The sequence below is a fragment of the Penicillium bovifimosum genome, assembly GCF_028826915.1.
Source record: "Penicillium bovifimosum strain IBT 22155 chromosome Unknown utg000004l_segment0_segment0, whole genome shotgun sequence".
NCBI lineage: Eukaryota > Fungi > Ascomycota > Eurotiomycetes > Eurotiales > Aspergillaceae > Penicillium > Penicillium bovifimosum.
In genome coordinates, this window is record NW_026622713.1 from 1,334,427 (window position 1) to 1,347,690 (window position 13,264).

General features: G+C 52.0%; 4 protein-coding genes across 4 annotated transcripts; all 4 read left to right on the top strand.

Moving 5' to 3' along the window:
* Positions 1-426: 426 nt before the first annotated feature.
* Positions 427-1,554, top strand: N7515_004809 (uncharacterized protein; the record flags this gene model as incomplete). The annotated part of the gene is made up of 3 exons (XM_056665553.1): positions 427-537; positions 647-1,083; positions 1,158-1,554. 3 exons carry the CDS (start codon positions 427-429, stop codon positions 1,552-1,554), a joined length of 945 nt encoding a protein of 314 aa, XP_056522503.1.
* Positions 1,555-3,162: 1,608 nt separating this feature from the next.
* N7515_004810 (putative jumonji family transcription factor) lies at positions 3,163-7,656 on the top strand (the record flags this gene model as incomplete). The annotated part of the gene is made up of 4 exons (XM_056665554.1): positions 3,163-3,450; positions 3,574-3,671; positions 3,732-5,696; positions 5,799-7,656. The coding sequence occupies 4 exons, from the start codon at positions 3,163-3,165 to the stop codon at positions 7,654-7,656; spliced, it is 4,209 nt and encodes a 1,402-aa protein (XP_056522504.1).
* A 1,943-nt stretch (positions 7,657-9,599) lies between these two features.
* Positions 9,600-11,174, top strand: N7515_004811 (putative GABA permease; the record flags this gene model as incomplete). Its single annotated transcript, XM_056665555.1, has 1 exon — positions 9,600-11,174. One exon carries the CDS (start codon positions 9,600-9,602, stop codon positions 11,172-11,174), a length of 1,575 nt encoding a protein of 524 aa, XP_056522505.1.
* A 549-nt stretch (positions 11,175-11,723) lies between these two features.
* On the top strand, positions 11,724-13,084 carry N7515_004812 (acyl-CoA-binding domain-containing protein; the record flags this gene model as incomplete). The annotated part of the gene is made up of 4 exons (XM_056665556.1): positions 11,724-11,739; positions 11,804-11,917; positions 11,982-12,054; positions 12,127-13,084. 4 exons carry the CDS (start codon positions 11,724-11,726, stop codon positions 13,082-13,084), a joined length of 1,161 nt encoding a protein of 386 aa, XP_056522506.1.
* Positions 13,085-13,264: the final 180 nt, after the last annotated feature.

Genomic DNA, 13,264 nt, shown 5'->3' on the forward strand with positions numbered 1-13,264 from the left:
CCCCGAGGGCTGAGCATGACTAATGACAGTCTCACGTGTAGGCCTCGGTTCCCAACAAAAAAGGAAATCGCGCCAGTCGTCATCTGTGATCGGCAAGCTCGGCGTTGAATCTCAGTGATTGTGAATTGGCGTCAATTGCCAATGTCATTCCCCCCATGTACCCCGTGTACCCCGTCTTTCCTTAAAGTGCTATGATCAAGTCTGCCAGATCTTCCGATCCCATCTTCCTCACCTCTAGATGAACCATATACCCCTGTCATTCCTTATCGGTGTACCTGGACGGACTGAGAGAGTATCAGATCTACTCTCCTGTGTTGATACTATTGTGGCCTAATTCCCAAGCCTCTACCTTCCTTGAAACCTTTCTTCTTTTCCTATTTGTCTTCGAATCACATCACAAAGTCGGCTATTCCGGCGCCACCTCGAATGGAGACTATGCGTGAGATACTAGCAAGCGCAATGTCGCTCGCCTCATGGAGAACCCTAGCCTTGATTCTGGCAGTTATCAATTTGAAAAGTCTCCCATTCGTCTGGCATGTAAGTATTCCCGTTCCCCTTGTATGGCCGTCAGGTTTAAGTTTTGCTCGCGTGCGAGGGTGGAGGTGTTTTTCTTCACGGTTTGTTACACTACTAACCGAGTTACCAGTTCCGCCTGCTGTACCACGTCCTGCGCAACGTTCGTCTGAAACCGAGTGCCCCATTCCTTTCCAAGGGAGTGGCAGCTGTGGATGCCCAAGGCAAACCAACACATCCTCTGTTCGTGCCAAGCATGGTTACATCTCGCACGCCATTGCTGGAGACCGACTACAACTTGCACAAGTCCAACAGCACGTACTTCACCGACTTGGATGTCTCGCGTACAGCATTAGTGAGCCGAATTTACAGTCCCGGGGTGGGCTTGATCAGCAAAGAGCTAGACCGAGAGTTCCTAGCCGCAAGCAAGAAGGCCGGAAAGCCTGCGCCCAGGCGCAAGCCAGTCTTGATTGTGCTTGGATCCGTCTACTGCACCTTTAAGCGTGAGATCAAGCCATTTGAGCTCTATGAGATGCACTCCAAGGTTATTTCTTGGGACAAGAAGTGGATGTACGTCCTGACCTGTTTCATGCGGCCTGCGCGCCGCAGCGGTGGCCAAAGGAGGTGCTTGCTGTCGCTGTCAGCAAGTATGTGGTCAAGAAGGGCAGGCTGACGGTACCGCCGGAGCGAATTCTGCGTACCGGCGGGTTCCTGCCTGCGCCGCCCCCGGAGATCGAGGGCAAGACCGCCTTAGCCGATTCCTCCGCTGAGACTTCAGGCGATGAGACTCCTGGTAATGGCGAAGGCATTACAGCCACAGGGGACGTCGATGGACCATTGGTTCAGGAGGTGTTGAAATTGAACGATGATCAAATCCCAGGCCAGGAGGCTCTCGAGAAGCAGCAGCAAGAGAATACTGACTCTTGGAGTGCCAAGGAATGGACCTGGGAGCGCATTGAACAGGAACGGTTGCGGGGACTGAAGGTCGTCGATGGATATACCGATCTGGATAACAAGCTAATCGACGAATGGGCGGTATAGGCTCCAGGATCTAGATAGATGATAATCATATTACCTACAACATAGACGGTGATTTAAGCCCCAAAATGACCTCATTAGGCTGATTTTGAACCAAATTTAGACCCGGAGGATCAAAACAACATGAACGGACCCTTCGTATATCCAGATCGACAGATCCCGCTCTTGATCGAGCTCGTCCCATACATGCACATTTAGACATAAAATCAGAATAAGCGTCTAGTAGAACAAGTAAACATACTGTGTAGCTATGTACCAGGATCGAGTAATTCATAATACAATCGGTACTCGGCAGATCACCGTGGCGCACCCCACAGGGCCACAACGAGACGGGGTGGGTGCGTTGAAAGGCACAGATAGCCAGGTATCGATAATCGGAGTGGCGATGTATCATATCATACATACGTTAGTAGGTAACTTAGAGACTAGTGACTACTAACATCATAGGACAAAGAACGATGGACGTTGGTTGATCACTGATCTCATTAATATTTATCAAGGGGCAGACGATATCTTCGGGTCCGAATCGTCCGATGGTATCCGAGAGAGGCTGTGTTGTATGGGCTGTAACAATACGCTATCTAATCCTGACTTATCTATGAAAAAAGCTGTGTAAATTTGGTAACTTACAGAAAGTACGACATGATCCGGACTTTAAAGGTATTGTCATCACATGACAAAGCAGCGAAAGCTTCAGGTGCTTTGACCAAGCTCTATCTCAACCGTCTTGGTATCACAATTGCTTCGTTTCATTTGCTTCATCTCATTTACTTCAATTAGCCATCATCTGAACGCCCTTTCACGTGATTTGGTGAGTCTCTTGAGTCTTGATACCTTCGTGGATATTGTCTGTTTCTTCACCCCTGTTTGAAACCTGAGAATCTTTTACCCGTCCGAGACCGGAATATGATACAACTCATTTCGCGGCTCTCATGCGCGCCCAGGCCAAAGTCCACTTCTAATCGGACGATTCCCACCCTTCCCATCATCGCACTCTGATTTGTCCAACTTGGAGCCCATCATTCCTCACCCTGTTCCCACCTCTGCCCCTACCTCCTTTCAGTCATGCCATCGTGCACCGGTCCACTTCGAGCGTCCCCGTCATCTGCATGATTGGTTCACTTTTGGTACTGCGCACTCCTCATCTACCCTTTCCATGAGTACCCAGCGCTGCTTTTGTCGTTCTATTGGAATGATCTTTTGTGCTGGACCCGTCTTTTGACTACACTCCTTACAACAACTTCCCGTCCCTGTTGTCATTCTTCCCCAGCGACGAACCAATTATTGTTTGTTTTCCATTGGCGTCGTCTTGACTAAGACTTTTCTCTTCCCCGTTAGTCTACGGAAGAAAAAACAATCATCCGAAGGAGCTTATCGCAATCGTCCAACTACCTCCGTTGTACACTACAGAGTGTACCCGACCACCTTCACTAGTAGAAGGTGCCCTTTTATCCCAAGAACATCACATACCTTTTCGCTCGGTCGAACTACCTTTCCGATTTCCCCGACCGCTGGGAAATACTCCCCTTTCGCCGTCGATCAGCGGTCGCGCCATTCGACGACGGCAACTACCGCTGCATCGTTTCCCGAAACCTTTTTCGGTCGCCCTCGATGATGGCGGCAACACTTGACCAGTCGCAGCGTGACTCGCTCGCGGCTGGCTCCATCCTCGATTCCGCCTCGATCACACCGCCGCACAGTGCCACGGGCAAGAAGGAAGTGCCCGAAGGAGTGCCTTCCGATTTATCTGATCTTGAGCTTGACCAGCGAACTGCACCAGAGCTCGATACAGCCAAGATCGATACCGATATGGAAGGGACAGAGCAGAAAGCCGAGGAGGTTGAAGAAATCGAACCCGATCATTACTATGGAGGCGGCAAGGTTCCTGTTTTCAAGCCGGTGAGTACAACTGCTATGCCCGGTTGCTTGAGTGCGCAGCAGTGGAAGTATTTGCTGTTGTGGCAAATCAGGCAGTAAGTCCTGCACATGATTGGAGTCAGACTGACGAGGGTTTTGTTCTAGACGATGGACCAATTCCGTGACTTCCAGGGGTTTATCAATAAGATCGACAAATATGGCATGCAGGCAGGCATCGTTAAGGTGATTCCTCCAAAGGAATGGTGAGTTGCTTTATCTCGAATTGTATCGATGCTTTGCTGAACACGTTTTTCTACATAAAGGTCCGAGTCGCTTCCACCGCTCGATGAGGCAGTCAAGAAAATCCGGGTGAAGAACCCCATCATGCAAGAATTCCACGGATCCTACGGCACATACACCCAGGCCAACATCGAACGCCAACGCTCATATAATCTTCCCCAATGGAAGGGTCTTTGCGAAGAAAGCAGCCACCAACCACCTGCACGTAGGGGAGAGAGACGCCGAAACCAAGAACGCGTCAATCGTGCCGCCCCAACTCCGCGGCCTCCGTCTGCCCGCCCAGAGGGCCAGAAGCGCCGACCAGGCCGTCCTCCGAAGCGGTCAAATCAGTCTAAGATCAAGGAAGAACCTCCTGCCGATGATGCCGAAAAGTCCAGACTGGAGGGTCCTCCGACGCCTGTATCACCCGAGACCAATCCCGTGCAGCCGAAGACCGAAGATTTGAGTGAAGGCGAGTCCCTGCCTACCACAAAACCAAAGGGACGACAGCCTAAGTCTGTGACCTCCCGTCGCAAGAATAACCGCGGGGAGACCGCGGAACAGGTCGACGAGGAGGCGTACAAGGGCTTTGATTACCGAATCCAGGACCACGAAGAATATACCGCAGAAAGATGCGAGGAGCTTGAGACGAATTACTGGAAGTCCCTCATGTACAACAATCCCATGTACGGTGCAGACATGCCAGGTTCGCTCTTCGAGGATTCTACCGAAACTTGGAATGTGGCCAAATTGCCGAATCTCCTCGACGTATTGGGGCAGAAAGTACCTGGAGTCAACACTGCCTATCTTTATCTGGGAATGTGGAAGGCTACCTTCGCTTGGCATCTGGAGGATGTGGATCTGTACAGCATCAACTACATCCATTTCGGCGCCCCAAAGCAATGGTACAGCATCTCCCAAGAAGATGCACCTCGGTTTGAACAGGCCATGCGCAGTATCTGGTCTAGCGATGCAAAGAATTGCGATCAGTTCCTTCGTCACAAAACCTACCTCGTCTCGCCTAGTCTGCTCAAATCACAATATGGAATTACGGTCAACCGATTGATCCATTATGAAGGGGAGTTTGTCATCACCTTCCCATACGGGTACCACTCTGGATACAACCTCGGATACAATTGCGCAGAGTCAGTCAATTTCGCGACCGAGCAGTGGTTAGACTATGCTCGCATCGCAAAAAAGTGCCATTGCGAAGCAGACAGTGTCTGGATCGACGTGGATGAGATCGAGCGCAAACTACGTGGTGAGAGCACACCTGAATACTATGGTGAATTCGAAAACGAGTTCGATGGGTTCGAGGGTCCTACCGACCTTCTTACACCACCGCGCAGTGTGCCTGAGAAGACATCCACTCGTGGCCGAAAGCGGAAGAACCCGGATGACGGGCCGAGCACCAAACGACCCAAAATCCACCCCGCTGGACCGCGGAAGCTACCATGTTTGCTCTGTCCTAATGACCTGGACTACGAGGATCTTCTTCCGACGGAAGATGGCAAAGGACACGCACATAGGCGGTGCGCAGCTTTCATCGAAGAGACCACAATTCTCCATGATGCGTCCGGCCGTGAAGTTGTGTGTGACATTGATAAGATTCCCAAGGCTCGTCTGGGTCTCAAGTGTCTATTTTGCCGCGAAGTCCGCGGTGCCTGTTTCCAGTGTAACTTTGGCAAATGCACGCGCGCTTATCATGCAACCTGTGCCCTCTTGGCTGGCGTACAGGTTGAACATGGTGCAATTGCCGTGATCGCCGATGATGGCTGCCAATATTCAATCCCGAGCGTCGATCTGAAATGCAAATTCCACCGTCAAAAGCGACCGAGTGGAGTCCTCAGTGAATCATCCGACTTGGATCGCCGTGTGATTGAATCAGCTCGTCGATTGGTCCAAGGAAATTTGATTCAATTCCAAGCCGACAAAGAAATTAATGGCGCCATTGTCCTTGAGAACCGTCATTCGGAGCGAAGTCTTTTGCTCAAGGTACTCCCAAGAGGGTAAGTTGTGATGTTTTTTTTATCTCCTACATTGGGATCCACCTTTTTTTTCCCTCTCTCCCATGGTTCTAATCCCGACCGACGCTAACAAAATAAATACAGGGACGTGATCGAAATGCCTTATCGCTGGATGCTCGTTGTTCGCAAGAGCAATTTTATCCCCCTCGGACTTGGAATTCAACCCCTCCCAGCCCACCTAGCGCGAAAGCCCGAACAGCGAAAAGAGTTAGAATCAGCGGTACCGGCGGCAGGAAGTGCATTTGGCGATGCGGGATCTCCCTATCAGTGGGCCGAATTCGAGACGGTGGATGCAACTAGGAACGAATTTGCCCCACTCAGTACGGTCAACCTCCAGCCGGGCGAACAAATGTGGTATTATTTGGGCGCGCAGTCCACCGAGAGTAGGGCACAGTATACACACAACCCTAGCGTGTCCATCCACAACCCTCGGGCCAATTTCCTGGACAGCGTCAAGTCGCTTGGCGTTGGAGTCACCGCTCGTGCATCGAAGATCTCACCCCACCACCAGTTTCATTATGCTGCCACCGCCCCTGCCCCTCCCTACCAGCGAAACCTGCAAAACCAGCAAAATCTTTACCAACAAAAACATCAATCGAATGTCAACTCCCCTCACCTACAATCCCGACCGCCCTCTTCTGCCTTGCAGCACCTCGCCCCTCCCCCTCCCCCTATCCCTGCTGCCCGTGCTGCTGCTGCTGGAGCTCCTGCGATGCCGTCGGCCTTTCGAACTCTACCCAATCAGTCTGCCCGTCATGCACCCTACCCTTCGGTCGCCAAGTCGCACGCTCAGCAGCAGCATCACCTGCCATCTACCAGTACCTTCGCCAATGTCCGCGAACTTATTGCCCGCCGCCGCCTAGCCCAGATTACCGACCATGCCAATGTCTTCGCCGGTTACAACATCGTCAGCCCGGAATTGGTCGTCGAAACTCTGCTGGGTCCTATGGGCTCAATACCACCCGCCAATGGACTCGAGAAATTGGAGCTGGCCATGGCCCAGCAACGGGTGCAGCCGCGGGCTGCGGATGGGACTCTGCTGCCACCCCAGACTCTGAACATGCGGTCGGAGGAGGTCACTCGACTCCTTCAGATGCTCCGGTTCTCGCTGGTCAGCCACCGTGAGCGACTGGATGTGATTCAAAAGAAGGAGTCGGAGGGCATTAAGCTGGAGACCATTGATCGTGGCAGCGTGGCGGCGGCTAAGATGCCGGGGAAATATGCCTACCTTGATCAACAGCGGTCATTGGCACCCAATGTCTACCAGTCGCCCTACAACATGCCGTCGGGCCTCTCTGAATATGCCAAGAGCACATATGGATTGGTTCCTGCGGCCGATGACCCGCCAAAGGTCTCATTGGCCAATGATTACTTCGACAGTTTGTCGCCAGAGCTTCAGCAGAAGATCGTCAAGGCCTGTGGTAGTTCCGTGCAGCGAGCCATCGCGCGATCAACCAGTCACAGCCGGCAAAGTTCATCCTCAAATCTCCGGTTGTCAGCCGCTTTGGCCCAGCAAACGGAGAATCCGACCATCGACATCACCACGGTGGAGGACCCTCCCATGTTGTCTGGTCTTGACATGCCACTCCACGCAGATTCTCCATGCTCCAGTTTCGGTCGGTCGCATCTGCGATTCCAGTCGCCGAATGAGTTCCCCATCCATGGACCGGACCCCCATCCTGACCACCACGATCTCTTCGGAGATCAACAAGCGAACACTCGTTTCTGGCAGAACGGGCCGTGGGTCACTGGTGATGGCAACACTCCGAATGAAGAGCACCGGCCATTCTTCGGTCCACATATCTTCGGACCGCACGAACGACTGAAACATGACTATGCATCATCCGACGTATCCATGGGCAAGGGACCTGGATCCTTGCACTCCGTTGACATGGCAGGCTTTGGCCCCGATCTAAACGATGACCTCGGCCTGAGTCCGTAGATGTCGCGTCACCTTTTTGGCTTTTTTGTCCTCGCGTTTACTTCCCTCTGCGACTGTACCTTGCATATATCATGTAACGACTTCACCGGACTGACGACACTGCATGAACGGGCGTTTTCTTTTTCTATTTTTTTCCCACCTGCTTCGGACCTCGACGATCGTTCCGTTACTACGGGTCATGTTTCTTCTACGAAACGGAGTTGGCACTAGCTGGCTGGTCACGACTCAGCGCATTCTTATTTCTTTCGATCATTTTCATCCCTCTTTTTCCAAGTGCGGCGACATTCGCTTGACCCAAAAGGCAGTCCGACTGGCTACTTTGACTGAGTGGTCTCATAGATGGAGTTCAACTTGCACGGTTCCTTTGCGGCCGAAAAAAAACATCCTACCAGCCTTCTTCCCATCTCCATCTCTCTTCATCTTCGCCCCTTTCAACACTCAGGGCCTACTTCCGCCCACATCTCTCGACTGATCTCCCCCATGTTTCCATTAGATATCTGATCAAACAAGAAAAAAATTACTTTTCTTCCCCAGCGCGATCACTGGATCATATTTGTGCTTTACCCCTTTGATACCCCCTCCCCTTTTACCCCTCTCGCCCTCCAACCGCCGGCTTGATGTGGATCTGGATTTAACCTCCTTGATCCACGTGTTTTCTCCCGGCTTTCTTCCCCCGTGTCAATATATCCTGGCGCTCATCGATTGCTCAGTTCCTTGAGATTTCCCCTGGAGCCTTTGCAGCATGTTCTTCGATGTGGCAGCCGTCACCTTGCGTGACCTTGATGTATGTTTGCAATGGAATTATTCCAATATTCTTTCTCTCGTAGATCGTCCATTGGACTTGAGTAGCTGTGCTTTTAGTCTTTCGTAATCTGCTGGTGTACAACCACGTTGAATTCACCCAGCCATCCACTACTTCCCGCTTCAGGCAGCGTTTAAATATCTCCAAGAGTGTCCACTCTTCGAAGCCCAAACTTCCCCACAGTATCTCAGCCCCCGCATTGGAGACAACCTAGTTGACAACCGGATATGGGCCATGGCTGTTGCCCGTAGTATTCCGTACTGGCAATCGAGTCAGTCAGTGTCTTCGCCAGTCACCGAAATGCATAAAGACCGGCGAACATTGTCTAGTACTGTATACTTCCATGTCCTCCTTCCATGGTCTATATACCCATTGCCGCGCTCTGGGTCAAAATGCATAACAAGTTTGACTCACGGGACCCCGCTGCAGATCTTTCCCATGATGTCAAGTCTCTCCGCTCTACCGAGTTGTATCTTGTCCCTACGAAGTCGACTGTACCGAAGAGCCCGAGGGGAGAGAATACCTATTGAGTCTATGTTGTACACCGATGTACAAGCTGTGTCAGCTGTGAAAGAAGCAATAAGATAAGGGAGGAATAAGATCATCGGATGTTTGTTTAACATGATCCTGCAACAATGCTGATCTTCAAAACTCAATGGCTGTGAGCAAGTTCCCCCTTGGCCCCCGCGTGGTACAACCGCGTCGGGTTAATTATCCTTCAAAGCACCTGTCATAGAACCCAAGGAGACACGATTACATGCCCTTGATATCATAATGAGCGTGCCAGGTGAAAAGTAAATAAAAAGAAAGACAGGGGGGAATAAAGTGGGTCAAAGAGGAGAAGGCCTTATCTCGAGATATCTCGAGAAAGCCATTAGCTCATAAGCAAACTTGCGTGAAGGAGGCTGAAACCTACACGAAGCTAAAACAGTTAAAACTGCTTATCATTTGCTTTTGCCTCAGATCTCTCTTTATATAGCGCGGTCTCGGACCGCGCCATGTCTTCCATGCGGGGTTGCATTCCAAGGTTCTTCCTTTGAAACCTTAACGTGATCTCCAATATCCTTGAATAACTATCCTTAACGATCACCTCGACTCACATCCACCTCACACTCTCACTTACTTCTCCAACTCACACATCATGAGAAGCTCCGTGGATGCCTCAGCCGACGAGGCGTTGGCCCGTATGGGCTACAAGAGCGAATTACCACGTAATCTAAGCATGCTGAGCATTCTGGGCCTCTCATTTGCGATTATGGCCGCCCCTTTTGGACTAAGCACAACCCTTACCATCGGCTTATCAGACGGTCAGTCGGTCACGATCCTCTGGGGCTGGGTATTCGTCACTCTCATCTCCACCGCCATCGCCGCCTCCCTCGCCGAGATCTGCGCCGTATATCCCACAGCAGGAGGGGTCTACTACTGGAGCGCGATGCTCTCCACTCCCCGCTGGGCACCGCTGATGTCCTTCATTGACGGCTGGCTGACCCTCGTTGGCAACTGGACCGTTACGCTGAGCATTATCTTCTCCGGCGGTCAGCTAGTGCTCAGCGCGATTTCTCTCTTTGACGAATCCTTCGTCGCCAATGAATGGCAGACCGTGTTGATGTTCTGGGCAGTCATGCTTGTCTGCGCCCTGGTCAACATCTTCTGCTCGCGCTATCTCGATCTCATCAATAAAGTATGTATTTTCTGGACCGCAGCCAGCGTGATCATCATTCTCGTCACACTATTGACAATGGCCGACAACCGCCGCGATGCCGAGTTCGTCTTCGGCCACTTCGACGCCTCGAATAGCGGCTGGCCCTCCGGATGGGCCTTCTTCGTTGGTCTGCTGCAGGCGGCTTACACCTTGACCGGCTACGGGATGGTCGCAGCCATGTGCGAAGAGGTGCAGAACCCACACCGCGAGGTGCCCAAGGCAATCGTCCTCTCCGTGGTAGCTGCGGGAATCACCGGTCTACTCTATCTAATCCCTGTCCTATTCGTCATGCCCAACGTGCAGATGCTGCGCGAGGTAGCCAGCGGCCAACCGATCGGCCTTCTCTTCAAGACCGCGACGGGCTCAGCGGGTGGTGGCTTTGGACTGCTTTTCTTGCTTCTGGGGATCATGTTGTTCGCTGGAATTGGCTCTCTCACGGCCGCCAGTCGCTGCACGTACGCCTTTGCCCGCGACGGGGCGATCCCGGGCTTCAAACTCTGGCGCCGCGTGAACGAGAAACTGGACGTGCCGGTTTGGGCTATTGTGCTGTCAGCTGTTGTGGACGGTCTGCTGGGATTGATCTATTTCGGCTCCAATGCTGCATTCACCTCCTTCACGGGTGTGGCTACCATCTGCCTGTCGACCTCGTACGGTCTGCCGATCTTGATTTCTTTGATTCGCGGTCGTCGCGATGTAAAGGGCTCTTCGTTCTCCCTTGGTCGATTTGGGTTCGTCATTAACTGCATTACCATTGCATGGATCGTTCTGGCTATTGCGCTCTTTTGCATGCCTTATACATTGCCTGTTACCCCCGAGTCGATGAACTACGCCAGTGTTGTGTTTACTGGCTTTGCTGGTATCAGTCTTTTCTGGTACTTTGTTTATGCGCGCAAGCACTTTACTGGACCGCCGGTCAACCGTGAAGAGGCTCGCGTGGTTACGGAGCTCATGACGGGCACTCCGGTGGATGTGGAGAAACCACTCGAGGCGATGAAGAAGGGTTCGGTTGAATAGAATGTACATAGATTGTACACTATGACATTTGCCGCAATTTACAAGATGAATCTAATGACCAGTCAATCATTTGAAACCACATATCAACATAACATTGGCTTCTTCCTGTACTTTCAGCTGTTAAATGATACGGAGTAACTCCACAGAGCGCAATCACAAGTGCCCTGACGATCGCCGAGAGCCGCGGTCCAACGACACGCGCCACTTTTTAGACATTTAGACTTAGTAGAATCATAGAATGTGTTTCGTCTGTAATTCCTTAACATTCGAGTTAGTTAATTGGGCCTAAATCCTCTTCTCGCATAAAATCCGGGGAAAAGACAACAATCCGGACCATCGCAACTTCCGAAGGGACAACAGGGGAGAATCTCCTATCGGCATCCCACTCAATTCACCCCCCCTTCCAGCATCCCTGGGGAAAGAACCTCGATAAACGATATAATCCCCCCCAGTCCTTCCATTTACACTTATCATTCCCCATGAGGACCCGCACAAACTCATGCCCAACCCCGCTCCCATGAAGATAGGGACCGGACCGCTTATCGCGTCATGTCGGACTCTGTAGGTGCGTATTTACTTCTGCGTCCTGATCTACCAAGCTTAGCAACTGACACCTGGCGCATTACTAGATCGAGTCTTTGTTCATGCCCTCAATACCGTTAAGAGGATTCCCCGGACCGGCACTGCACGACCTCCTGCCGCCCAGCGCTTGGCCCTCTATGGCTTATACAAGCAGAGTATGGGTAAGTCGCAGCCCTTGCCATCGAGGATATGACTGCGGACGGGGGCTAATATCGAATGGTACAGAGGGGGATGTGGAGGGTGTAATGGATCGACCGATTGGGAACACACCGGAGGTGCATGCGGAGTGCGAGAAATGGTATGTTGGATGGCTAATGCTTTTCCTCTCTGAAGCCAAGAAACAGACAACTAACAATGTCTCGGATCCTAGGGATGCCTGGTACGCGCAGCGCGATCTATCCCGCACCGAAGCCAAACGCCGCTACATCTCCACGCTAATCAACACAATGCACGAGTACGCCTCGCAAACACCGGACGCGCGCGAGCTAGTCTCCGAGCTAGAGTTTGTCTGGGACCAGATAAAATACAACGCCTCCTCATCCTCCGGCTCCGGTCGTCTGAACACCGTCGGCGTGCCGCCCTTATCGCGCAGTGCGTACGGGAGTATCGGGAGTCGGCTAGCACAGTCCGAGGAATTCGACCGTCCCGATCGACGGACAGATACGAGTCGCCGGGACCGTGATTCCCGGCTACGGGTTCTCAGCCCCGTTAGCCAGCCAGAGGAAGAGGAGTATTACCGACGACGAATGCGGATTGACGACGACCAGCGTGATGAGGAGGACGACGAGGAGGACGAGGAGTTCGAAGAAGCCCGTGATAGCTTATACGAAGCACAAGCAGACGATGACGACCGCTCTGAGCATAGCACTACCACACACTCAAACACGTATACTAATTCCGAGCATTCACATCGACGGCCGCCGCATCGCCGGAATACGGCTTCCGGGGTTAGTTTGGATAGTAGTCGGAATGGGAATGTGCGGGATTCAGCGTCGCAGTCTGGGAAAGATACTCGCTGGCGCAGACGAGTCGAGCAGGCCTTGACGAAGATGACGGCTGAGATTGCGGCTGTGAGGGAGCAGATGGAGGTTCGGACTCTGGCGCAAAGGCGCAGGTCTGGGCTGTGGGCTTGGTTGAAGTGGATTGTTTGGATTGCTGTGCGGCAGATCTTGTTTGATATTGCTATGCTCGGTGGTCTGCTGATTTATATGCGGTTGAAGGGGGACCGACGGGTCGAGAATCGGCTTAAGACGGGCTGGGCGGCGGTTAAGGCGAGACTTGGGAGGATTAAGCTCCTGAAGGTAATTGATATGCCTATCTTGCCGTGAGCTTCGTACGTGAGGCTTCTTTCTTTTCTTCATTCTTGGCTCGTTGCATCTTTTTCTTTCCCTTTGGCATTGTTTACACTTAGATACTCCCACTCTCATCGGCCTTGGTGTCCTTGTTTACTTTCTTGTCTCTATTTTCTTTTCTTTTGTCCAGTACATACGGGTTTCAATCTCAGGTTT